The 26,720-nt window shown below is 43.2% G+C and overlaps 1 protein-coding gene across 9 annotated transcripts; it reads left to right on the forward strand.

The window, feature by feature from the left end:
• The first annotated feature begins 1,630 nt into the window (after positions 1-1,630).
• Positions 1,631-23,867, forward strand: C4H10orf71 (chromosome 4 C10orf71 homolog). 9 transcript variants are annotated; one of them, XR_012650121.1, is made up of 6 exons: positions 1,631-1,918; positions 6,132-6,194; positions 12,794-12,963; positions 14,875-20,415; positions 22,291-22,381; positions 23,472-23,867. XR_012650121.1 is itself a non-coding variant. In XM_075025994.1 (5 exons), exon 5 carries the CDS (start codon positions 15,054-15,056, stop codon positions 19,701-19,703), a length of 4,650 nt encoding a protein of 1,549 aa, XP_074882095.1. In that variant the 5' UTR covers positions 1,631-1,918; positions 6,132-6,194; positions 12,794-12,963; positions 13,842-14,474; positions 14,875-15,053; the 3' UTR covers positions 19,704-23,867. The 9 variants fall into 9 exon arrangements, 6 of the variants coding, with proteins under 6 accessions (XP_074882095.1, XP_074882094.1, XP_074882096.1 ...); XR_012650119.1 differs by having other exon boundaries at positions 22,291-23,867; XR_012650120.1 differs by lacking the exon at positions 22,291-22,381.
• The last annotated feature ends 2,853 nt before the right edge of the window (positions 23,868-26,720 follow it).

Consider the following 26,720-nt stretch of genomic DNA (forward strand, 5'->3'; position numbering starts at 1 on the left):
AAAGCACATTCATCATGATGAATAGCGTTAACCCCAGCTTCTTTCATGTGAGAGGCCTGTTTTGGATTTTCCAAGCAATCAGCCACCCTTCCTGCACTAGCAGTTACAGTTCCATGGGGGTCTTTCTCGTTGCAATTCAGCCTCTAAGCAGTTCACAAGTTCATGGGCTTACAGAAAGCAGGGCTATACCTGCCTCTTTTCATTGACAGCAGGGATGGATTTATTTTTAGCACAAGTATTCCAGAAATACATTCCACCCCTCTTTAGAAATATGTGGGAGAGACAGACACACATATACAGACAGTTTTGCCTACATTAGTGGCAGTGGGTGCCTGAAAACTACTTTTCCACTGTCTGTCATCCCAAACTTTTTTTTTTTTTCAGTGTGCACCAGTTCTCTCCGATGTCTCAGTTCGTAGGTGCCATGACTCATGATGCACCAGATCTTTGTGCATAAGTGCTCTTATGGGTGCAGAGTGTGGGTAGCTGTCGGAAGTGTGTAGTTTGGGGCCAGAACTTAGCAGAAGCACCCTGATGTTTGGCAAGACCAACATTCAGGTTGGGATGAGTTAGGAGGAGCACCTGAGCACCAAAAGCCCAGACCAGGATTTTAGGAGAGTGGGCTTTGCAAAATCTTCCTGCTGGGATCTAAGGTGAATGATATACCTCTCCCAGGTAGGGAATTCAAAGCTGAAGGTTGCTTTGGAGAAGGCAGGTCACTGTCTCTCCAAGGACTGGTAAACTTAGGCCTCTCTTGGATCGCAGGGAGGATTAGTTCATCACAAGCCTCCTGGTGCTTGAAGATTCTCAGGCAGCAGATACCACATGGTTGTTGCCTTGCTTATGCTGTAGCAATGTAATTAGCAACTCTTTTTAACATGCAAGTGAATACTGGGCTCACGTGGAGCCCTGCTCTTCCATGGAAGCAGGAGTTGGGCTGTAATTGCAGGAGATTCTGCTCTTCCTTTTGCTGCAGGCTGTGGCTCAAGTCCAGCGTGATGCTGAGCCCCAAGAGTGCCCCATGACTTCAGTAAGGAGCTCTGTGCACTCAGCATGGCACAGGATGCAATCCATTGTTTACATCTGCAACACAGAAACTTAGCTTGTTGACTTCATGGCATATTTCCCCTATTATTCAACATCCTATTGCAGTTCGCCAAATGAAATCCAATGCTGGCATGTGCCTCCCAGGAGGGCGGCTGGTCTTGTTTGCTTTGGAAGGACGGTGGAATGGGGTCCTTACTCCAAGAACACTGGATACATTTGTCCAGCCTTGATGATGAAATGAGCTATTTATGAAAAAGCACCATAGGACAGTAATGTGTCACTCATGCGCATACTTCTTACACAGTATTTTTAATGGTGACCTTAATAAACATTTTGACTCCCACCTGTAGATACAAAAATGCAGTGCTTTACAGTTTGAATCACTGGCAGTAGGGAGCCAATCACACAGCATTACTTTCTGTATTAGTTATCTCTGAAGAATTACCAATGGCGAATCTGAATGTAAAAATAGCTGATGACTGTTTGTTTCATCTGTCTGTTACTTGACACCGCATGGTTATTCCAATACGTATGTTTGCCTCTTCCCCACCATGATCTCCGTTTGGTTTCCCCTTGCCTGATAACTATTTAAATACATTTTACTAACTTTGGATTCCTTGCTCACTTCACTTCACCTGGCTGGGCAGGTCTGCGAGGGCTCAAGGGTTAGCTCCTCCACTTTTACTATTTTATTTATTTTTCAGTGCTTGTTTCTGTTAAGATAACCATGTTCAGAAGGAGAGTCTGAAACACATAAATAATGGGACGTGCTAATAGTAAGCAGGCTGCTGTAAAATGTGCTGGGGCTTTTACTTAAGGGAAGAAAGCGCAGCACTGCACTGTCCCTGATCAGGAAGCTGGAGCACAGAAGGTAAGGGGGAAGTGTATGGGTGTTTTTAAAGCAGGGAAATGAAGAATGGTGGTGTCTGAGTGTGTGAATGTGCATGCACTCAAGGATCAGTTGTGTACTTGATCAGATAAGAGATTTTAAACAGCATTTATATCTTTTTTTTTCAGTGATTAGAGGTGGAAAGTCCTTTCATGTTGTCCAGCTTTTTTCTGCTCTGAAAAATGCAGGATTGTCTCTGAAAGTCTGTGTGTGGAAAGAGACATACATATAGATTTGTATGCAGTGATTACTTTTTATGACACATAATTGTTTGGTAAAGCATTATGATGTTTTTAAAAGACCACTAAATTGCTACAAAGGTCCATTTAATTGTCCTCTGCACTGTGCTGTAAGAAACTTTAAGCAAATATACATTGATTTTATTTTCCAGATGATTTCCTGCCTACAGATAAGATACTCTTAAAAATTTTAGTGATTTGTATAGGGGTTTGAAGGCATTTTTATTTCCTTTTTTTGGAACAAATAGGAAGAGAATATTTTAAATATTTTATAGAGTAATTAGTATGCTACGGAGCCTGAAAAAGTAAAATAGTTCAAATACCTAGGCAGTGCTAAGAGGCCACTATAAATGACTGTGACTATGACTTGTATCCAATTTTAATCAGTGGAAAATTTCTTAAATGGCATAAGCTTTTCTGAGTCCAGTTGTTGCAGAACTTCTTAATCTGCCATCCCAAGGAACTGCATTTTATTAGCCTAGCTGCAGAACTCAGCAGCAAAGTAAGAACAGAAATAATTAAAATTGAGCTTGAGAAGCAAAACTGCTTGTGCTTTTTTAAATGGCCTGTGAACAGGCAATCTGATTAAATCTGAATAGGGAAAAGTGTTCCAGCAGTGAACCAAAGTGACTGGTTCACACTGACTTTGTACAGTATCAGCTAGAGGGTTCCTCACTAGTCCTCTACCATTGCTGGGAGGGAGACTGTGGAGAAGGAAAAGTGAGAAGAGATAAGAAGGAGAAATAAGCTTTCTGGACACAACCAAAGCCCATGGATCTTTTCCTTCACTTATGCAAGGAAATGACCATGTAAAAAGCAAATACCCTCAGTTAAATGCTTGAAGGATAAGGCCTGTGGAAAATACTAACAAATAAAAGATTCCCAGTATATTGGAGCCCCAAAAGAACTGAATTTCTCCATCCTTCCATGCTTGTCACTAGGACGGTATTTATGTACCTATTCACAACTTAGTTATCAAAACAGTTGTAACAGGCATTCACCAGTGAACTTGAAGGTCACAGCTGGGTAGAGGTATGCAGGTATAATTGCATCCCTGCACCGCAAACCAAAAGCACATGGAAATTTCACTCTGTAGCCTCTTATTCCTACCTGCCTCTCTGAATGTTTGTCTTGTTTGTGCTTGCATTACTAAACCTGTGCAAAAGGCCCATGAAAATGTAAATCCCTCGAACACCAGGAAACAAGCCAACTACCCTATGAGCCAGGTTGGGAGAAAATACCACTCATCTGTATCAGTTTTTCCTTTCTTTAGTCTAGCTGAGTTTACACACACAGAAAGTTGCTGGCAGAGGCAAATTCTGCAAGTGGTTTTTTAGCTGCAGGCGTTTTGCTGTACTGGCTTGCCTGCAGCCGGGGTGCCAGGTCACACAGAGCTTTGTCTACTATAAGCGATTGGGTGAGTCCATGCTTTTAGAGCTAGCCTATGTTGCTTGAGGTAGTGTCACATTTTGGGACCAGCAGTTTTCGAGCCAGCTGACAGGTGTGTGGGGAAAGGGAACATAGTGGGGGCTGCATGTGTGATAGGGGAACTTTACCCTTGAGGAAAGGTTGTCAATCTTCAATCAAGCCTGCATATGGTTTTGGGTGAGTCAGTAATTGCTTATACATACATATCTATAGGTGTCTATATACATTTGTGTGTGTATTAAGCTTGGTGTTTTGTGACTATGTTGCTGCTCGCCAGGTTTTTATGGCTTTCAAGTGTGTATGGTCAGATAGACTGCCACTGAGACCCCTGTCCCTTGGCAGCCACAGAGAGAGAAACTGAGGCAGCGTTGAAGCCATAAGAGGACAATGCTTTGCCAGAAATAAGGTTTCCCTCTCTCTTGGGTTGCCCTGCCAAATGATCCTATTTGGACAGGCTTAGAAAGCAAATATTTAATTATAGTCCTAAGTTTCTTTATCATCCATCTCCTGTGCTTGCAAATAATGATATATAACAAGGCATTAGCTAGTAATGATTAATCTAAATCATCTGGTAACAGTCAGACCAATCTTCTTATGAGTCAAGCAGGTCAAATAGTGATGCATCTTTATTTTCAGTCTCTCACACAGCTACATCCCAGTAGTTTCAGGGATGCTTTCCATGTTACTTACACACTATGTCTAAGGCTGTTTTGGGAACTGTGATAGGGCTATGACAGTCAGGTACATGAAGGCCACCTAGCTCATAATTTCCACTTGGAAAAGATAGAGATGAAAATCCCTGCAATTTTTTGAAAAGTCTCTAAAAGAGATGCATGTTGTTACCATTTGGCTACACCTTAACAAGCAGAGTCAGCAAATAGCAGTATCTCGCAGTTTACAGCTACTGTAGATCCTCAGTCTCAGATGTGCCTCTATCACCTTTACCTGCATCAGACATAAACTGTCATACCTTAAGGCCAGCTTGGCTTGCCCTGTCAGCTTTATTATAGACCCTTGTACAATCCTGCACACTTCTGATGGCTTCTGTTCTGTTGAGATGTATTTCAGGTGTGTTCCTGTCCCCATCTTTTGTACGTATCAAAGCACAGGGCTCCATTGTGCGGAAGTTGGAGCAAATGTCCAGGACTGTCTGGGATGTTGGTGAAGAAGCAGCAACATACTTAGAGGGAACTGGGCCATGCAAGCCACATCCAGAGTTTGTGCTGGGACAGTGGGGCAGCATTCCTGATCATGATGTTGCTGTTCACTGAGACTCTTTGTTTTGACTGATCTGCTTTGAAGTAGTGACATTAGGACTTAGTCTGTTTCTCCAAAACTGAGAAATTATTCTTTCACCAGGCTTCTGAATTGAATGAAGCCATAGACAAGTAGCTAGAATCATCACTTGGGGTGTAGGGGAGAATTGAGGAAGAGGCCTGGGGGAAGAAGTGGTCGGTGACAGCACTGGGCTGTGGGTGATGCTATTGCTTGCCTCCAGGGTTCTTCAGAGGGTCTAGGTGGTCTGGAAAAGCACTGTGATGACAGCATCACTGAGGTTGCTGAGGGACTGATTCAGCCAGAGTCACCAGTCTATCTCTTAGGGAACAGGTGTGGATTCTGCTTAAAACTCTTGTTATTTTCCTTTCTGTCTTTTGCATGTATTCTTTACAGAATAATCACAAGAAATGCTTTAGCATGTGCATTACCTGTAAAAGAATGAGGAATTGCCTTGGGGATACGTCATTAAATCATAACAATGAATCAATCTCTGCATAGGAAGAGGGAGTCTGCATTTCCCAGGGGGTGGGGGTGGGGGGAACCTCCTGTTGCACAATGAAGAGAGAAAAACAACTCCTGTTGCACAATGAAGAGAGAACTGGAAGGAGCTTCCATCTTGCTCAGGACAAGACCACTGTCTGGCTTTTGCCTCTCAAAAGGAGGAAAATACTATGGCCTCCAGAGAGAATACCTGGGGGCAAGGGTGGGTGGGCTCTCCCCTGCCCTCTCCAAGTCCTCCCATAGGTGGATAGCTCTCCCATGGCCATCTTCCAGACAGCAGGCAGGAGTAAGGCAAGACACAGATTTTGTCCTCAGCTGGAATGGCTCTGTTATAATCACAAATGGTTGAGGAGCAGTTTGTCATCAGAGGAAAGATGTTATATGAATGGATGGCTGTGTGCTTGAGTCGTATGCTCTGGTATGTATATAAGTGTGTATTTCCCTCCCCACCATACTGCTGGCTCAAGAACTGAGCTCCGTTGACTGCACTTGAAAGCTATAGCAAGTTGTAAGTGAGAAATAGCTCTAGTCCTGCAGTCTGAGCCAGAAAACTTTGAAAACCAAAGCCTCTACCTTCTCTTCCTCCCTCTGGTACATATACCTATTTGTCTTTGGAGACATAAGACAAGTGTTTCAGGATATTGCATGTCCCTAAATCCCATGGAATTCATTGGGTGAGAAAACAACTTAGAACTTGAAACAATTTTGAATCTAGCACGTACAAATGGCTTGAATTCTTTTCTTTATAGAAAACAGATTCAGCAAAATCCTTGTCCAAACCTTGGAAATATCCAGAAGATATTAAGGAGCAGGTGAGACTACCAGTAAAAGAATAATACTTCTTTTCTGCAAACTTGTTATTTCCTGAGACTGTATCCTGTGTGAGTGGGTGTGGGTCAAATTCTCCTTGTCAAGAAACATAAATGGTCTAAGTGTAAACTTGACAGTGCAGATGATATCGGTGTGCTGGGGCTGATGAGGAGCACAGTGTAAGTAAGTGGGGGATGGTTTCAGATTCCCAAGCTGGAAAGAGAAGTGAGGCATGGCTGGTTGACAGTTGCAGATTTCCTTGTGTAGGTCACAGAGGAGAATACACCTGCTTCCCTCTTGTGTCTAACATATACTTGCTGTTACCATTATAATTTTTCCATGACAGGGGCTGGGGACTGTCTGGCATGCTCCTTTACAAGGCATCCAAGCCATTACATTTGCTTTCTTGACCATGTATTTTTCTTCCCTTCCCCCTTTGTCATCTCCTGGCTCTAGGCATTGTGATGCTGTGGTACTCTACAACTTTCCCTCTACTGTGGGAAAATCTCCTTTCTCCCACTCAGGAAATGAAAAGTCAGAAGCTTTCATCCTCTAAGCCTTGCTTGAGACTAAATGAAAGGAGATGAATACCTGTCTCATCAGCCAAAATCCTGTCAGTGCTCAATGAGGGGGCTGCACCAATGCAACATCAGTTGTCACCTTGAACTAGTGAGGAAGGCTTGAGTGTTCATGATCTCAGAGGGATATAGGTATCAAGCACCTGAGGCAGAGCTAAGATCTTTGCAGTAAGTCCATCACCTGCAAATCTGGATGGATTTCACTATACAATATTATGCCAAGCTACAGCAGCATACTTAGTTGAAGGGTTTTTTTTTTTGCAGACGCTCATTGTAAAGTACCATGTCTATGAAGGGCAGTGGGAAGGTACATTTTTGCCTTAACTGACAAAGGTTAAGCTCTTATTGTGTGATTCAGAAAACAAAGATTTGGTTCCCTGCCCTGCCACAGATGCCCTGTTTGTTCTTGGGCAAATCAGTCAGTTGAAGCTGGGCCTTAGCTACTGACCTGTAAATGAGACAGAAATCCTGCTTGCAGTGGGAGAGTTTGTAAGGATAAATAGCCACGAGGTGTTCATGTACCATATTACTGGGGAGCTGTATAAATATCTCAGTGTATAATGACTGACCTAGTTACAGACAGTGGCCTTTTCCAGTCAGACATTTAATGCCAAGAAATGCACTGTTTGGGTTCAGTTGCTTAAATGTCACTTGTCTGTGATGACTTCAGGTCATGAGAAGAGCACCATCCCTTTGCCTTGTGATTCTTGTAGACTTGTGCTGTTTGTCCAGTGCTGCACCTGCCCTTTGCCTGTGTTAGTCATGTGCCTTTGACTTCCTCCATCGTGTCTGCTTGTTATTGACTCTTCAAAGGCAGTGGATAGGGCTCAGGTAATGAAAGGACTGAACAAGAGTTGCAAGAAAGCCTCAGCCCAGATAAAACCCTTTCCGAGAGACATCTCGTTCTTCCAGACTTGACAGGCCTCTTGGCAGGACGGGGCATTTGGAGGACATTGGGAAAGGCAGTCCGGAGACCAGCTGGAAATAACTGTTGGGTCTTTGCCATTGAACGAGAAAGGGAAAGGTTGAGAGACTTGCCATGATTCTCCATAGCTGTTGCAAGCAGTCTCTATTCCTCCCATTTTTTTTCACATGAGGTCTTCATCTCCCAGTGCTTGAAGCTTTGTGGTCTGACCTGAAGAGGTAAGCGTTCCAGCTGGGGCCTGGAAGAGGTTCACATCCTTTGGGGAAAGGACACAGAGCAGGATATATAACACACAGTCATTAGCTAGACACACTCCTTCCTTGCATTCATGCTTCCACCAGGTTGTACTGACCTTCCTTGAGCTGTGAGTCTGATGAGTCTCCAGTTCCAGCTCCCATGGCAACAGATGCACTAGCTTCAGTAGAGCTCACTGGGAGAAAAAGACTTCAGCTGTCTTTTCTGGAAAAAAAAAAAAAGTTTGATTAAACAAATAAAATCACAATCATATTCATTTTAATGACATTTCCCCTAGAAAGACAATTGGAAATTAATTTTTTTTTTATCATTTGGAATATTTACTTAGGGAAATTTCAAAACAAGATCACACTCTCTGTTGCAATACCATCAGAGTATTGTTTGATGTGGAAAATAAAATGAAAAGTTTCACTTACTATTAAATAGCATACACCCTCTCTGACTTAAGGACAGTAAGAATATACTATTTTAACTATTATGGTATATACTACATGCTGCTTCTCATGGCCTATAGTGTAAAAATAGCGAAATAATCTGAAATGAAAATATTTTTTAAAAAATTCTGAATGAAACTTTGAAATTTCTAATTTAATTTTTCTCCAGAATCTTTATTCCATGTGAAATTTCAAAAACAATCTAAATGAGAACATCCTCCCATCACACACACACACACACAAACACATTTCCAAAAGATGATATTGTCCACAGGATGGCAATTCAGATTGGCAGACAGCTCTGCTGGTCCGGTCTGGGACTGCACAACATCTACCACACCACTCTTAGGTCTAGGTATTCTAGTTAATATTGCAGAAAAGAGAAAAATTACTTTATTCCAAATGCACTGCTATTCTCAGTGGTGAGTGATACAGGTTAGAAAATCAGAATTGTCCAGAGGACATGATTTGGTGGCATAGCAATGTGGTATTGGTTCCAAATCCTTTTCCTTCACATGTTGGTCTGAATGCCACGTGGGGGTGAGGTTTGGCTCTTCAGAGATGTTGGATTTCACTTTACTGTGGTTACAGTTACTTATGTAGCCTTCTGGATAACGCACCAGTGTTAGCTTAGGAGTAGATGTATTTAAAGTCACCAATTCTGTTCTCAGTTATTCTACTGACGTCAGTAAAATTACTCTAGATTTATATCAGTGTAACTGAGAACAGAAGTTGGCCCAAAGTCAAGAACAGTCTCTCCTCTGGCCCAGGACAAGCTGTTCGAGACACAATTGCTGGGCCAAATCCTCAAGAAGAATGGACCCAGTCTACACTGGTTTGGTGCAGACACATGGTTCCTTCACCTTGCTTTCCAGTGCAATGATCAAAGATCTGATGTTGGAATAGCTGAGGTCACCTTGTTCTACGCTAGTCAGTTCTGTCAATATTTGGGATCTTCACCCTAAGCTGGACAGATCCAGTTCTCCACCCTCCAGCAGCTGGAGCACGTATTTGTATTTGAGCGAAGTGGTTCCCCTTTCCCCAAGCAGGAGAATTCACTTTGGCTGCCCTTTATGACCACAAAGTATAGATGAAAGAGATCTTGCTGGATGAGGGAAATGGGGGCTTGTGCTAATAGCTCTTGTCTTAAGAGCATCTTAATCCAGAAGTTGCCTTTCTTGACAGTTCAGAGAAATGTGGCTGGAGCACCGCTGTCTCTCTTGCCAGGTTGTGATCCTCCCCCCAGTCCATGTGCCCCAAGGGCTGCTCAGAGATGCAGTGTGGCTGGAGCAGCCCAGGCAGCAGGACAGATCAGAGAGAGCATTTGGCTCCCATGCAGCCCCATATGACCAGCCCACACACCCTTGGCAGTCCAAGCAGCCCAGTACAAGGGATGTTTGGGTATTCTACACCAGACTACAGGGATTCTTCATTTCTCCCAGACATCCTTCTGGCTCCTTGTCTCTGACAGGGACTCACAGGGTGACCTTTAACTCCCTGACACCCTTTTGTCTATTTTCCTAAATACGCAATGAAGACAGCAGTACTGTGATCATTGACCAACAGCAGTACACTCAGTAGTCTTTCACAAACTGATCACTGCTGCCATGCAGTATTTTCTGGCGATATCCAAGAGAGCTCACTGAGCCAGCCCCGCTCAGGCTAGCGACAAGCTACCATCAGCTAGGAGCGTTGTCTTAGCCTGATGACACATAGCTGAACAGGCCTGTTCCCATCCAGCCCTCTCATCTGACTATGAGCAACAGTGTGTGCCATGAACAAACATGCACCTGTACAAAAAAGTCATCAATTCATTAGGGATTCTCCTATTTCCCATGGTAAGAAGGACTAACTATTCATTGTCATGATGACCCCTTGGAAGCCCAAAGCAGTGGCATGTGTGCAAGTAGAGCATGCCACTGCATAAACCTCAGCCAGCAGTCACCATAGGGCTCTGAGTTTTGAGCTGGAGCTCTGGATGGATACCATATAGAGAGCACCACATGAAGAAACCAGCTTACAAAGATTAAAAAAATAAATAAATAAACCTTCCCTCCGTCTCCCTTCTCTTCCCATCCTCAAGGGGAATGCAGTGCTGCTGACTTCAAACTGCTATGCAGCTCCCAAGGGCTCTGCCAAAATGCCACTGCAATGTCTCATGGCACAACATTTCAGCCCAATACCAGCCCAAGGGGAGTGGGGGAACCAACTGGCCCTTTATGTATTGCAGCAGCAGTGATGTCACACACTCCCGCGAAGTTTGCTTGTTTGCCCAGCTCCTGTCTAGTGAAAAAAGTTGACATTCAGTCTGTGCCAGCCCAGGAATAGTCTCTGTAATTTAACCTCCTCATCACAACTTGTTAGGCACTTAAGAGAGCCACTGAAAAAAGCCTCCTATTTAAAAGAAAGGGGAGGTTGGTCTCTGATTAAGCTCCCTGAAATCTGTACATTCATGCAAGCTTTTCCAGTAGCTAGTATCAGATGATGCCTACTGCAAACACCTCACATGTTTCTCAGCATTTCCCAGGCAGTTCCAGATGCGCAGCATTGCTTTCCTCTGTCTTGAAAATAGACTAAATTCAGACATCCTTAAATGTTTGAACCAGCTGAAACCTGACCTCAGCTCAAACACTGCACCTTGCTTGCTGGCTGCCATGTTTGTCCAAAAAGGTAAAGAAATGGGACTTTACCATGTTATTAAACCAGCCATGAACAGCTGCTTTGTCCAAGTTCAGAAGTTGTCATCATATCTATACAAGGGATAGCTAGATCAGTACAGTGCTGCTGTTTCCATCCAGTCCCAGTAGTGATCTGCAGTTTGAACACTTGGTGTAGATACAGCTTTTCCAGCTTGAAACATTACACTGCCCAAGTACCAGTATTATGGCCAGGTAAGAAAAGGATCTTCACAAGGGTTTCAGAGACAGTAACAGTGGCTATTCTTTTTTTTAATCAGTGGTGCTGGGTTGTTTTTGTAACAGTGACACCATCTAGGAAAATAATTGCTGAGATTACATCATGATCTCCATGTTTATTGTTACCCTACTCACTTTTCAGCAAATGTTCTCAGTTTACAAGGGACAAGATGTTTCTGCAGACCACTGTCCATGAGATCTGAAAGCCAAGCTTCCTCCTGGTTCAGGCACCACCACCAATAAATAGTGATAAACATTGTGCTGCTGGAATTTAGTCAACAGCCCCATTGATGAATGAGCCAGAACAAAATCACAATCTCCCACGGCTGTGTTGGCTTTGCAGAGTTAAGACTATCACAGAAGCAGTAAAATTGTAATTTAACCTCTGAGCAAAGAGATAACTGAGTACACATCTCTGCAAAGAGGATGCTCTTTTACATTTAGATGCAACCAGACATAGCATTGGGGTTTTTTTCTTTGCTTTTACTTTTTTTTTAATCAGACATCTTAAATGGACCACAAAAAGCTCTGATTGGTACAGGCTTGTCCCTAAGCTAACACTGATAGCTGTCCTTCCTCAGGTAAGGTTTAGGAGATCATCCCAGCGGCTGAGCCCTTGTTGCCACTTTTGCCAATGTGTTTTGAATACCGCAGGCTGTCACAAAAGTTTCCTTAGAGCAGACCCTTGCTTCAGGAAATCTGCTGTATCTACACCTATGTGCATTACCTCAGGGCCAGGCAGTTCTTGTAGGAAATGGATATATTCTTGCAAAGATTAAGCAAACTAGCCTGAACCTTGAGGGTCTCTACAGCAAAAGGACAGCAGCAATGCATGTTCACAATAGCTGAGCTTTCCTTTAGCATCTCCTGACTCTGGTTCGTGCATGGAAGCAAAAAGTTATTTTGTTTACTGTCCTTCACCATGCCAGCTGTCCACCCTTCTTCTCCTTTACAAGAGGGGTAGTGAAAAGGCTGGACTTTTAAACCTCAGCTGCATTAGTTCCCAGTCCATCAGATTGGCATCTGTCTATACTTGTTGGCAGTAGGAAGTCATATACAGGGGGAGTGGAGGCACACATTTTCCTCTGCAGTCCCTGTGAAAGGGTGGCACAGCAGGGAGATAGTCAGCAGCAGGGAAGAAGTCATCTGGCACAACCCCTCATTTTAACCTGGAGATGTCACCCAGCCTTTGCAATGGGCAGACTGCCAGGAAACCATTGCTCACTCAGCTGTTAGTCCCTGCTGAGACTGCCAGAGAGTGCTGGAGTCTGTGATAGTTGTTTGCTAGAAACCTGACTGCACTCCGCAAGCTACCAAATCCTAAAGGTATCTGGTTATTATCACTCTGGGATGGATACCTGTCTCTTTTGGTAAGAAATCCTGTAAATGACTCCTAAAATGGTTCTAAAATGTGAAGGAACAAATAAATGAATGAATACAGCATGAGACAACCTTCAGATCATGCAAACAAATGTCTTTGTTTTCATATTGCAGAGTTCACTTAAGATCAAAAAATGCTGAAGGTCAGAAACATCCAGCGACACTACTTCGGTGGAATCTACATTACTGGACTATTTCTACCTCCTCACTAAAGATGGTCAGAAATGAAGCCAATACAAGCATGAGAGGGAGTTCTAAAGATGAGAAGCAAAATTACATGGCAGGTATGTACCTGTACTTCCCGCTCATATAACTGTTAAGAATCAAACCCGAGTGGGATGGCCTTTCATTTGTCTTCTCTTTTTTTCTTGCTGCATTATACACAGAAATGTATGTGCAGTGGGGGGAGTGAGACTCACTTTTGAAAAACCTTTGTACAAAGCAAAATGGAGAAGCTCTATTAAGCTCATTTTATTTCTGGTGTAAATCTATTGTAGTTCTGCATAAGTCATTGGAATTGTATGGCTGGAAGGACAGAATCGAGATTCACTATGATACTTTGAGTCTAGAAATAGGTTGGCTGAGGGTTTTTTTAAAATAGAGAAGGAAGATGAAGAGTCTTTTCATTTGAAGAAACAACTGAGCCTGAGTAATCCAGCTGATTAAGCCCAGTTCCTCTGACTTTTCATACTTTGACCAGCACTGAGTCACCATAGGGAAAAAACGTGCCCTTTCCAAGAGTATCACTGAGATGGGCCAAAGTGGAATCATGGATTTGGACAGCTGGAGGGGCTGAAATCTGGATTTCATTGCTCAGTTCTACAGTGGATCCAACCTTGAGATGGAGGCAGCTTCCACTTGTACAGAAGCTAGAAGCTGCTGTAGATGTGAACTGTGGTGTTTCAGCTCATCACAAGTTCATGATGCCCTTGCACTAGGAAATGGAGAGACAGATGAGACTTTCCTTAAGGAGTAGGTTTTAGTTGACTCTTGAATATGCTTTTAAACTGAGTGTCCCTGCAGTTTAGTCAATACCCTGCTCAAGCCCTTGAATGTGAGAATAAGTAGCTAAAGAGTTTACAGAGTAAACTTTAAAGAGTTTTAGTGTATAGATTTCAAGTACAGCTGAAAGGTCTGTTTTGCTTTTATTTGTTTCATCCAGAGATTCCCCCATCCTGTCTTCAGACTGATGTGGAGATAAACAAAAAGCACAACGCTGTGGGCCCTGACTGTGCATCGTAATCAGGGATAAATGGAAGGCTGTGATATTTTATAAGTGTGTTGAATGGGTTACCTTTTGCTCTCAGCGCTTCTGGAACTGAAGCCAAATGCTCCCTGTGCTCCTTTAGTGGCTCTGCTGGAGTCCCCTAGGCACTCCTGCCTTCTGCTGGCTAAGCCGATATTAGCAGCCTCTTCAGTTTCAACACCAATCCAACGGCATCTGGATACGGGTGGCTAAAGGATTTTACCCCACCAATATATGCTTGGAACATGCTAATGCACAGTAAATCCTCTTTACCTGTGGTGCCATTCTGCTTTCATAAACAATGGTTCTGCTCAGGGTAATTGTCACAGCGAAGCTCCAGCCTGATACAACCGGGCTCATCTCTATAGACTTCATTTTCTGCAGTCATGAGCTAACACATGAGTGAGAATAGAATCTTCTGTAATAACTTTATTTTTCACAAAATATTTTAACTTATAGTTATGATGTCTTGCCAAGTAAGTTTTATGAACCTTTCTTTCATTTTGAACATAGTGTCCAATGATGTACCCAGCGACATTCTTTTTTTAAGTAAGTTTTGTCCCTTTTTATTACCAATTCTTTCTGGCAAAAAAATGGCTAACCTTCTTAGCTAAATACATGCACAGCACTTGGAAGTGTTTATGGTTGGAGGTATGGAAAGGGAAGTACTTGAAATTTGGCTTTTATATCCTTGTTTAAGAGCCCAAGTAAAGAATCTGAGGTGAAACCACTTTTTTTAATGGCACTTTCCAGAAATCAAACTATCTACCATGAACTACTTGAATTGACCAAAATAACAATTATTTTTCATGTTGTTTATTGTGTTGCTAGCATCTTGTTTAGAATACATATAGGAACAAATTAGGCAGTGACGGATATATCTGGAAAATGCTCTCTGTCTGATGGTGTTAATATAGAAAAATGATAATTTATAATTTTGGCTTTGCAGAGAAGAAGGTTTCCTTCAGCTATTCCATAAGATGAATCCATGTGCAGCAGCACCTTCTGGAGGAATCACTTTGTGCTTGTGAATTGCAAACAGCTGGAACCACCCCACACAGTCATCTGCCTATTTGACGCTTGAAATAATTAATCCTTTGGATAATTCATTCATGACTCCCATGAACAATGCAGGGAAATAAGAAACATACAGAAGGACATAGTGACTCCTCAAGTATTGGGAGTCTCCTGGATGACACAGACAGAGAGGTGAGCAGCCTCACAGACCGGGCTTTCAAAAGTTTGTGTGTGGCAGAACTTGAAGACTCTTACAATGAACCAGATCTTGCCATTTCACCTGACTTTGCCCTCCAGTTCTCTGCTAAATTTCACCCAGCGACTTTAAACCATGCCATCAAGAAAAGCAACGTCTGTAACAATCTAACAACAAGAAACAATGAACATACAATATGGGCTTCCACATTCCAGCAGTTACCAAATTGTGCTCCGGAGGAGAAAAGGATTGCTAAAAATAACTCCTTTGCCACAGAAAGGAAAAAGCTGAATTTGCCAGTCCCTGGTCCAAGGAGCAATAAACATGTTTCAAAAGTGTCCTCGTTGATTAAGACATTTGATAAGACTGCAGACCAAGGGTCAGGAGGTTCCCTGATAGCCATTAAGCAGCCCATTAAGAATAGCTTTCAAAAATGTAAATTAAATCATGGAAATGATATGGCTTGCTGGGATGACACAGACATTTTAAGCATCCACAAGGAACTTTCTGAATTTTCTGAGGCTGGTCAAAGTAGCCACTGTCTCAGTGGCAAACACGAGCCACAGAAAAGACCTAATAAAATAGACCTGAGTTATTGCGGCTCTGCTGGTTATTATCCTGTGCTGATTGAGATGTCAAAAGTAGCCAAGTCAAATTTTTCCCGTTCTTCTAAGAAGGCTTTAAAAAACAGAAGTATGAAAGTTAATGAGCCAGCAAAAAAAGGTAATTTTCTTCACAGTGAGAACAGTGCTTTTGAATCATGGAATGTTCATCATAAAAAACTGACTGAAAAGGAGGAATTTGTTGATATAAAAATGAAAAAGGAAGGTCTTACATATCTGGAAGAAGCACCATTTATTAAAGGATCCCACACACGTGAACATAAATTGCCACCTGTCAAGACCACTGTAGCCAAGAAGCAGGAGAAAGATTTTCAGATTAAGCCACCTCCACCAGAAGCTGCTTTCAACATCCCTCTCTCAGCTGTGTATGTACCTGAGGGCCCTCTCCCTTCAGAAACTGATCTTCCTGCTGCTCTTCCCCCCACACCCCTCCCCAGGATCCATGCACAGCAGGGTCCCCCTCGGCCACCCCCTGTCCCGCAAGCGCTTCCTCTTCCAACCCCCACCCAGCAGGGCCATCCCCCAACACCCCCTGCCCCTGAAGCCCCTCCTGTGCCACCACCCCCAGAGCCGGCTCGACTTTCCCCCCCTGCCTTGTCCCAAGCCTCCACCTCACCCCAGTCCACGACCTACAGGATGTTTTCACCCTCACCCATGTCTCTGGCACCCAGCCCGCCTCCACCGAGACCCCTGGCCACCTTAACTGAAGAGGAGGCCCTCAGTCCCCAACTGGGCAATACCTGTCCACCCTGGAGGAGACAGAGGGCTACAAAAGGGGCAGCGGAGAGGAGACACACCTCAAAGGAGAAGTTCACAGCCAGTGATGAGACGTGCTCATTGTCCGAAAAGGCGACTGGTGCTGAACCTGGTCTGGACGTGACTCCTCTGACTACACAGGTAAACTCCCCTGGATCGATCAGTCCCTCTTTCAACATCACCGAACTCTTAACACCCATCATACCACCAAAACAGGAGGTGGACGCTGCTGAAAGCGAGCTGATACCGCTGACACCTCCTCCCACTGAGAGCACGCCATTGAGAGACCACGAGGGGAGCACATTTGGTGATTACAGGTCTCGGGATAGTTACAAATCAAAAGCGTCGAGTCTGTTATTCAACTTGAAGGATGTGCGTAAACGTGTTAAAAGCATTTATACCCCTTCTCCCCTGTTAAGGGCTTTGGAGGAGAAAAATAAAACTAGGGAAAATACACAGGAGAGTACAAAAATTAATCCCTCACTCTTGACTTTACAAGAAAAAAGTAACAAAAATATTGCAGAGAAAGATGAATCAAGTGATATGACCTCTGTGTTGTCCGGCAGTGTTCACGAAAAGGACAATAAAACTGATGTAACTGGACACTTTACAGACACTTACCTGACTTTGAATTCACCCCAGACAACAGCGGACCTTTTATTTTACCGAACTGGAGACAACTTGCAGCAAGACGATTCAAAACTTGAAGATTTAGTTCAAACCACAAGGGATGAAAACTTCCCCTTGTTCAGACATGAATCAAATGAACCTGATTTAAGAAAACACCTGCAGTATCCAGCACTGAAACCATTCAGCAGAGACAATGCAGATGCGACAGCTGGGCAGCCCATGAAAAATCCCAGTGTCCAGGGTGAGGAAAATGAGAGACAGGCTGCTATTCAGAATGAAAATTTTGCCTTCAAAATTCTCCCAAACCAACTCTCACCAACAGAGGATGTGCCTTACAGTGCCACCCAAACCAATATGGTGGTACCTGGCCATGAAGCAGAAGGCAAAAGAAGCACTAGTTCTTCGGAGCAATCTTTTGTTTCCACAGTAGAGCAGCCACTTCAGGAGGAGCCGTTTCCACCAGTGCCCCTGATGCAGAAGGCATGCTCTCAAGAAAGCCAGAGGACTAAGAGTGAAATGGGTGCAGACAGTAAGAAAAGCCACAAGGAGAGAGGGAAAGAGGTTGGGAAAGATGAACTGCAATATTATGCTTGTATCAGCTCTGGTACCGGTGCAGCAGAGAAGAGAGAGGGGAAGGTTACTGGGAATGAACAGAGGAGTGTGATGAAAGAGAAACTAAGGAGAGAGAAAAGGGAAGAGGCCAACAGCACGGATTCTGCTTCCAACAGTATAAGGGACACGTCCATCCCCAGGTCTGAGGAACCACAAACACCACCATCTTCAAGCTCAACCAAACCCAGTTTGTTTATGATTAAAGATAACACATTCAGGTCACCTCAGGTAATAAGGGCTGTCAAGCTGCCCCTGTTCAGGTCCTTTTCCCTGGATGATACAGTGAGCAGCAGTTATAAGGAAATAGAAAGTAGGTTTATGCCCCCAGCAGAGCACATCAAGCAGCACGGAAACATGTTGCATGCCCAGGAGGTAGGCTGGTCAGCATCGAGGCACAGAGGGCAGCAGAATGTGAAGGATGGAGAAAATGACAGCGGGAAAGAGGCCAGGGAGCCTGGATCTACTTCAGCAACACTGGATCCCAGCCTTCTGGAAGATACAGAGAGCTTTTCATTAGGGAAGCTGATGGAAGAAGATGAAGAGACTTGTGCTTTGTCAAATAAACTTGGGAAAATGAATGAGGAATGCGTGTGCAGAAGGAAAGAGAAGCCCCAGACTAGGAAGGCAAGGCACAGCTTAACACAGCCAAATTTAGGTCTGGAAAATGAGCAAGCACAAAACAACCCCAGCTATCCTGCAGAAAGAAAGATTAATTACTTCAAGAATCATCATTTATCTAATCGCAGAGGTGGCTCTTGTGCAAAAAAAATAATCACTAGGGAGACAATTTCCCCTGTGACTGGCTCCATATCAGAGGACCACATGTATTCTCCTGTACCCCATGAAGCTTTAGAGGATGTCTTACATACAGAAGGTGCACCGGTTTTGTTAGACAGTCTTGCATGCTCTGCTGTTACAAGCCCCAGGTCAGGCAGCACAATGCACTCTCTTGCTGCCAGTTCATCGTCAGACAAACCAACAATTTCTGGCCTTAGAGAGACAGAGGATGTTATAAACCCTGCCTTGCTGAACATGGCACTAAAAAGCCAAGCTGATATGTCTGCAGAACAGATACTTGATTCAGCACGGAGGAATCTGCTTTCCAATTCTGCAGGGGAAGCTGAGAGACTGGAGCCCAGAGGACTTGGGGAGAGAGCAGCAGGCAAGCCTCCTGCTGTGCCACCAAAAACAGAAAAGGCTCTGCGGCGGGCCAAAAAGCTGGCAAGCAGGAGAAAGAAAATGCAAGAGCAGCAGAAAAAACATCAGACTGAGTATACAGATGCTGTAGGGAGAAAGCCTTCTCATTCTGGACAGACACTAGCATCTCCTTCACCCTTGGGATATTCTCCTCTCCATCCTGCTCCTCACTCAACTTTTACTCCCACAGAAACCAGTACAGGAAGACCCAATGGTGCATCAGCAGTAAGCCCTTCGCCCTCTTCAACCCAGCGTAAACTCCTCCAAGACCCTGACTCTGGACAATACTATGTAGTTGATTTACCAGCTGAAGTTAATTTAAAGACATTTTATGACCCAGAAACTGGCAAATATGTTCAAGTCTCAGTCCCTTCCTCAGAAGGAAAATTATACCAAACCCCCTCTTCAGAAATTATGAATTCTCCCTATGCCTCCTATCCTAGAGTGGTGCCTTTACCAGCTTCATCTGTAGCAGTGCTGAAGTCACCTTCTCAGGTCTCTGAACCTACCTGGTTAATGCCAGCTGTACCAGGAGAACCAGCTGAACTACCTGAAGATGGCCAGCAGGATTACAGATACAGCGAAGCTGTGGATACTCAGGCCTATATTGAACCAGCCTCTTACTCCTACAGTCAAGACACTGAAGAAACTCAAGTTCGCTTAGGAAAGGACACGAGCCCAACCCCAAATACTGACATAGTGTCTCGCACTGAGTTAGATGATTTTGCTGCTGAAGGAGTATCTTGAAAGCTGAAGTAACAAAATATGCCAGCTAGTGTTTTTAAGAACTGTTTGGACAGACACATGCACACAAAAGCACATGCAGATTTGATGTTTGTACAACACTTTATGTCTGAATCTCATTGTGGTTTGAGTGGGAAGGAAAACGAAAGCTGACCATGAAAGATGCAAGGTGATGATCACTCTGAAGAAGAGTGAAATTGAGCAAGCACCAAATTATCAGTGAGATGAAGGGGCAATGCCAGCTAAACAAATAAATACGACAGTATGAAGCCACTGCTTGCTGCTGCTGCTGCTTTGCCATTATGGTGGCTGGGGTTGCCAAAGCAAGTTTCCTTTTGCACAGATGTGTTGCATGATATACGATATGAAGTAAAACCTATGACACCATCCTGTCCATCCTATGAGACCTAGGACAGATGCCGCATCTACTAAACTTTCCTCACTCACTGCCTTTGAACTATATCGACAGGTAGAAAGCATATGGCTACAAATATGCCATAAACCCAAGATTCATTTTTTGCACACATTGATCGCCCAGATGTTATTGACAAGAAGATTGTATACTGGATGAACAATACAACAGCTGCGTCAAAAAACATTTAAACAACCAGAATACAGTTGCAGCTGCTCCAAATAAGTTCCCCTAGAATCAGGGGTTATTTACAATGCAGCTTAAAACTTCAACTTATCTTGATGCTTGGCCTGAGATATTTTGGTAAGGAGCAAGTTCGAATGAAATCTCATAACAGTATTTAATTTTTTGTTAGGATGAGAAGATCTTTGCTTATTATAATTGAAATGCTTTTAATTTTGTTTTGTTTTCAGACTCCCACTGAAATACAGTGCTACCTTTTAAACCCTGAAAAACATACCTGATTTTGGTCTTGTGAATTCTTTGATTTAAAAAAAAAAAAAAGAAGAGAGAGAAAAAACATCCAAAGTGTTAAATTTCTAGAAAAGTGTTTCTTTGGATTATCACTTTTCTTTGAAAGATCTGTATCAAAATATCACTCATCCTTGCATAAGCTCTTTTTTATCATCATAGATAATGAGGGAACCTTAGTGAAAAGATGGAAAAATTGAATGTAATATGCCTGCTTATAAATATCTGTATTTGGAGTGTTGGTTTACTTTGTCTCATTTTCATACTGTTCTCCCCAATTAAAATTGAAGTGCAGGAGATCTAAGGAAGAAATATATCTGACTTTCAGCCTGATTCACACCTTAGGCTATTTTTACAGGATTGTTTTCAGTGAAGTGACTCGATTTCCTGAAAAGAAAGGGAAGAACCAGACCTTTTGTTAATAAATATGACATGGAGATGGGACACAGGCACTGCTTCACTCTCCCAGTTTTAATATCTATGATAGAGGTTTTCTTCAGTAAATTCTTAATTTCCCAGCACCAAGGCTGCTCAGGACACAGACCAACGCTTGGTGGTTTGACTCTTTCCCTAACTTGAACTTGGCTCCCAGCCTTCCTCCATCCCTGACAAGAGCCATCATTCAGGACCTGTCCTGATCCCACCAGACACCTCCTTTCATCAATGCTATTTGCTAAAACATTTCCCTTAGAGGGGCTAGACACACACTAAAGACATCTCTTCATTGATTTCAGTGGGGTTTGGATTTGGTCTGTAATGGTTTCCTAAGGTTCATTTCACCTGTTATGCAGAGTTGTGTCAGATTTGCCATTTTGTGATTTGGCAGGGATGGTTGCAGCAGAGGTGTGGGGTGGAAATGGAGAAGCTTGTGCTGTTTTGGGTTGGGTTTTGAGCACATTCAGCCAAATGTTCATATCTGAATAAACAATTATTGTTCAGTCTCTACCCTTGAAAGTTTTCAACACCTGGCTGGATAAAGCCCTGAACAACCTGGGCTGGCCTAGAGCTGACCCTCCTTGAGCAGGAGGTTCATGCAGAGACCTCGTGAGATCTCTTGCAGCCTGAATTATCCTATGATCCTATTCTGCAAACATTAAAATTTTTAAACCAACTGTGACTTGGAACTCAGAAAATGCAGTCTCCCCTGGGAAAGGGCTCATTTAGAAAGAAAAAGAATTTGAAAATCAAGAGTGTTTCAGGAAAAGGAATAAATTTTCAAGTTGTTAAATTAAGGGAAATGGCCCCCTTTATGAATATTTTTTCCTTTTTTTGGTCACAAATATTTTGCTAAACTGACACGGTGCCATTCATGTTGCACTTCTCTGTTGCTGTCACTGTGTACAGCATAATGTCTATCCAGTATAGAGCAGAATGTCATCTACATGTTAAAATACAGATAAATAGATCTATTAAAGTTTTTCATGGTACATTTAGACAGAACCTATGTATCCTGAAAGTCTAGCAGAGCGTACAAGCCATTTTTTTTGGTTTGATATTACAAATTTAAATGCCCTTAACAGCCACAAGTCAAGAAGTCAGCAGGCTCTCAGAGGACAGGATAAAAGCTTACTTTCCAAGGGGAGACTGTGGTTACAAATTATCTGGGCACAGATACAAAATAAATGGTAATTTGATAAGCAAAATATACAACTGCATTAAAAAAAAAAACACCTCTTTTTCCTTGGTTAACTGTAATTTGTTTTGTAGATGTGCACACTTCTCTATCTGCACCCTTTTTTTAAGGGCCTTCTTAAACTCTTACTGTGGAGAATGGGATCATCCAATATACTACTTCCAGGTATGCAAGGAAAGCAGGTTACATTTTTGCTCTACTGTGAAGGTAAACTGTAATGTGGGCATCTGAAAAGGAGCCAGTCCTAACTTGGATACCAAATACATTTCAAGTAGGACTTCTTTATTTTGGCCAATCCTTTCTGCTAGCTTAAGGGAGCTGCATTTGCAGTGAACTGTGTCTCTAAACATGCACATGTCCCAGAGGGAGTTTGACCTAGGGAATTTGTAGCTAAATGAAACAAACAGAACTGGGGAGTTTTCCAAACAAATATGAAAGTGGTTCTCATCATGTATCCAGAGCTTTCCCTAGCACACTTTGCCACAGGGAGTGAATGATATTGTAAAAGTGTTGCTCCGAGTCCCAGCCTGGTACTGACTTCATTTGAGTATGAACCCACCAGGAAACCTGTCTCTGGTCTAGATCACACTTTTGGCCAACTTCTAGCTAGGCCATGGCAATATGCACACATGCACACATATAAACAACTCTATATAGAGATATATAAAAATATATTTTGAATATATATAATATACCTATAAAACTGCCGTTTGCATATCAGTATAAGACAGCAGTAATGCCTGTGATGGTGAACACAAAATGTTTGCATGTTAAAAGGAAGCCAAATGACATCTTTTTACATAACAAATATTCTTCTTTCCTTACCCTTTTCTGCTCATGTTTGCTGTGGGTTTTTTCCATTGCTGCTGTGGGAAACTATGATGGAAGAGGTCATTACTAGGCTAAATGACAGCTGTGAATTGACCTCTTTCTTTGGGGGGGGTGCTACGGGAAATGTGCAATAGTCATGAAAGCAGGTATAGGAAAGTACTGTTTTGTGATGCAAACGACAGTGACATTAAATCATAGGTTAAAGAGGTGTTGAGGCAAACTAAGCTGAATTCTGCCTTGCCAGCAGCCGGTGGTTAGGACTAAGGAGCACAGCAGGCTCTTTGCATGCACAGAAGCACAGCAGGCTGAATGGAAGAGAGGGCCATTGCTTTCACTGCTCCCCTCTCCTGCACGTGGTCTTTTTTGCATGTTGCATTTCTTGGTGCCCTGAGGCTTGTTTACAGTGGTGCTTCTTTCTTGGCAGATGTGACTGAGGCCAAACCTGGCTTACCTGGTCTTTGGCTCGAGGGTCAGAACTGCCTCCCTTCAAACCTCCTTCTCTTTCTGGGGCAACTGCAATACCTTCCAGTCCAGTTGGCAAATGGCAGCCTTGGACTGCCATCCTGCAGCCATGGCTCTGTCCCAAGAGCTCAAATTTCCTCCTGCAAAATGCTGGATTTGTTTTAAAGGGTGCAGTTTAATTGAAATGGCCTACATGCATGGATTTTTATGAGCTCCTCCTCGGGTATTCAGTGCCTTCCTAAGTCATTTGTCCAAGAAAATGTGTGTTATTGGCACGTTCCATTGATGTAACTGTATCTGCGAATAAGTAATTATTTATTAATTAATAAACAAAATAAATGAGACTTGTTTTACAATACTGAAATGACTTCTAGACAGCTTTTTCATTTTAATTTTACCTCCAGTTATGCCAGCAGAAAAAGTCAACAACATGGAAGTGTGTGTTTGTGTGTGCATGCGTGTGGCACACAATTAAAAGCTCTAGGAGATGACTGGATGCAGGGCTTCGTCCCCCTTCCTCCCTCTCCTAAAGAGAGGGAGCAGGAGCTGGCCAGAAACACCTTTAGCCCAGGACTCCTGCGATCATTCCCACCCCTCCCTGCTGTGTGAGGGCAGTGGTCTGGCCAGAGGACCCTGGGGATGTGGTGCCAGCACCCAGTCCAGCAGCACTGGAAGAGGATCACCTTCTTGCCACCACTCAGAGGACATCAGAACTTTTGCATTCCCTGTGCCCCATTCACCTGGGGGAAGTTACCAGGTGTGTAACTTGGTGTAACTTGTCCTTTTCATTACTAGCCGGTCCTGCAGACCATATGTCGTCTCCAGTCTTGTCAGTGATGGTTTCACATTTTTTCTCAGTTTCTCTTCTTGTCTGTTGCATTATGAAACACAGTGGAGACTCTTCTCAAAGTGACTTTGGCTGAGTCCTTGTCCAGACTGGCAATTTTATTTAGATCTGTTCTGCTTTGATCCCTGACTAACCAAGCAGTCCTTGCTGACAGCGAAAGTGTTACTGTGGTTTGAATATAAGACAGCATAAACAGAAAAGTTGGCTAGTTATGTTTTTACCAGAAATATATTAACAGATTTTCATATCTGTATTTGGGAGATATACTTTGTTTCCCTTCTGAGTAAATAAAGAACTCTAAGTTTGATCCTCTGTCTCACTGAAAAGCAGCATCAGAAGCTGGTGATATTGTACATGATGGGTTACATGGGCTCTAGTGAACACATACAAATGTGTAATTTGGAGCAACTGGTGTACATCAGTCATTTTTATTAAAGAAATTCTGCTTCAGAGCCTTATAGGAGATAGAAAGAACATGAAACACTTGAGTAAATTGAACTTCAATGTGGTGGGGGTTTTTTGTGAAATGCTCATTAGAACAACAGAGGTCAATGATTAATTTATCTTTAGGAAGATTATTCTGGTCTTATGATGATTTTACATTTACCACTGCCCCCTGATATTAAAGATAATATTGTAATTATGGTGTTTAAAAGGGTAGGGAATGGCTGAAAATGACCTGTGGTCTTCCCTTGCTTCTTTTTGATATTCTCAAAGTTTTTGTGATGTTGATTTTTTTACATTAGATAGTCAGGTCTTCAGTAGTCTATGGCCAATTAGAGACTTGTTTCTAATATGCTACTGAATATACTTAGAAAGCAGCATTTCAATAGTGCAGAAGAGAAATCATTTATGTCCCAATTGCCTAAAGCTCTGTGTTTTTATTAAAGCAAATTTAACTCAAGCCTTTGGGGAAGCAACTTGCAGTGCTAAAAGATAAGCACTTTCCCATGTCAAAGTCCATATTGAATAAATCAAGACCAGGGCTATTCTGAAAGAAGGAGAGGGGGAAGACTCTGTGAGAAGCAGGGACAATCTTTTAAATCCTTCTAGCAATGGAAAGAAGTTGAACTCCAGCAAAAAGTAAAAAATGTTCAAAGCTGGAGATATATTTTAAAAAGCCAGGGCTTGTCAAAGTCAAGCTGCCTGATGCGGGCTTGGAGCTCCCTGGTGTGTTCACACTCCTGCCCACTGGCATTCAGTGTCAGAGCCTCATCTTCTCACAACTGACCCTCCAGTTGCTTAAAGCTGGCGTAGGAGAATGGCAGTATTCAGAGCACACAAAAATGGCCCCCCTGCTTATTGCCATGGCAGAAATGCCAGTGTTGTCACCAACAACGTGAAGCATTTCAGGTGAGCTAAGGTGGCCTTCTTCAGGATCTTCCTTACATTGACAGGCCGCAGATGGCAGACAGGCTGAGATAAATAGCAATCCTTCTTTCTATTCCCAGCACGGATAAGCTGCAGAGGATGTGAAATGGATCTGGCCCAAGAGAGACCCTTTCTTCGATTGCACTGAGATTGCTGAAAGTCTGTTGGCAGAATCGGTTTCTGCTGGCATGCGCTGCCTGCCTGCCTGGATCAGGTCTCCCGAGACTGTGTCCCTGCCCAAGGAATGTGGATGAAAACATTTCAGAATATTCCATGCCAAAACCGTCTGTGGCTTTGTGAACTTTCCCAAAGGAAAAGTCAGAAAGAAATGAAAGAAGAATGTCATATTGCATTATAAGACAATGTTATTGTTGATAATACATCCATACATGGATGTATCTAGGTATGTCTACATGTCTGTATATAATTATAGATATAGTATTCATGTTCTACTGAAGCGTTTGGATGTGATCTAAACAGTGCCCTTGAACTGTCCTTTGCATCTCCCACCTGTCAGTCCGCGTGTTCTGTTACTTGCAGGGTCTGCCCCAAGGAAGCTCCATTTTCCCCTAGGCTTCCCATGGTCCACTGCCCTGGGGAGGTGAATGTTTGCCTCTTTCTGTACTCTTGCCAGGACTAGGGGGGTGCATGTGGGATGCCCCCATACCTCCATCTCTTCTGCTGGAGGAGCTAGTGGTCGCCCTCACAGATTCCCCTTGCTAAAGGTGGTACAGCTGGTGAGTCCTGAGCAGTCCCCCAGGCTGAGCCACACGGGACTGTAAAGGGAGATGGAGAAGCCCTTTTGCTTAATACTCCCCCTTCACGAAACCACTGCATTATCAACGGGAGACAACAAACACTTCTCCTGGCAACAGGATCAGCCCCAACCATCCAACCCAGCAGCATAACTGGCCCTAGCACTGATCCTACTAACAGTAAACTTCCTACCTTAGCAACCAGATGAGCCCTAACATAAACCGAGCAGGATCAAAT

The sequence above is a fragment of the Buteo buteo genome, chromosome 4 (assembly GCF_964188355.1).
Source record: "Buteo buteo chromosome 4, bButBut1.hap1.1, whole genome shotgun sequence".
In the NCBI taxonomy this organism is placed as follows: domain Eukaryota; kingdom Metazoa; phylum Chordata; class Aves; order Accipitriformes; family Accipitridae; genus Buteo; species Buteo buteo.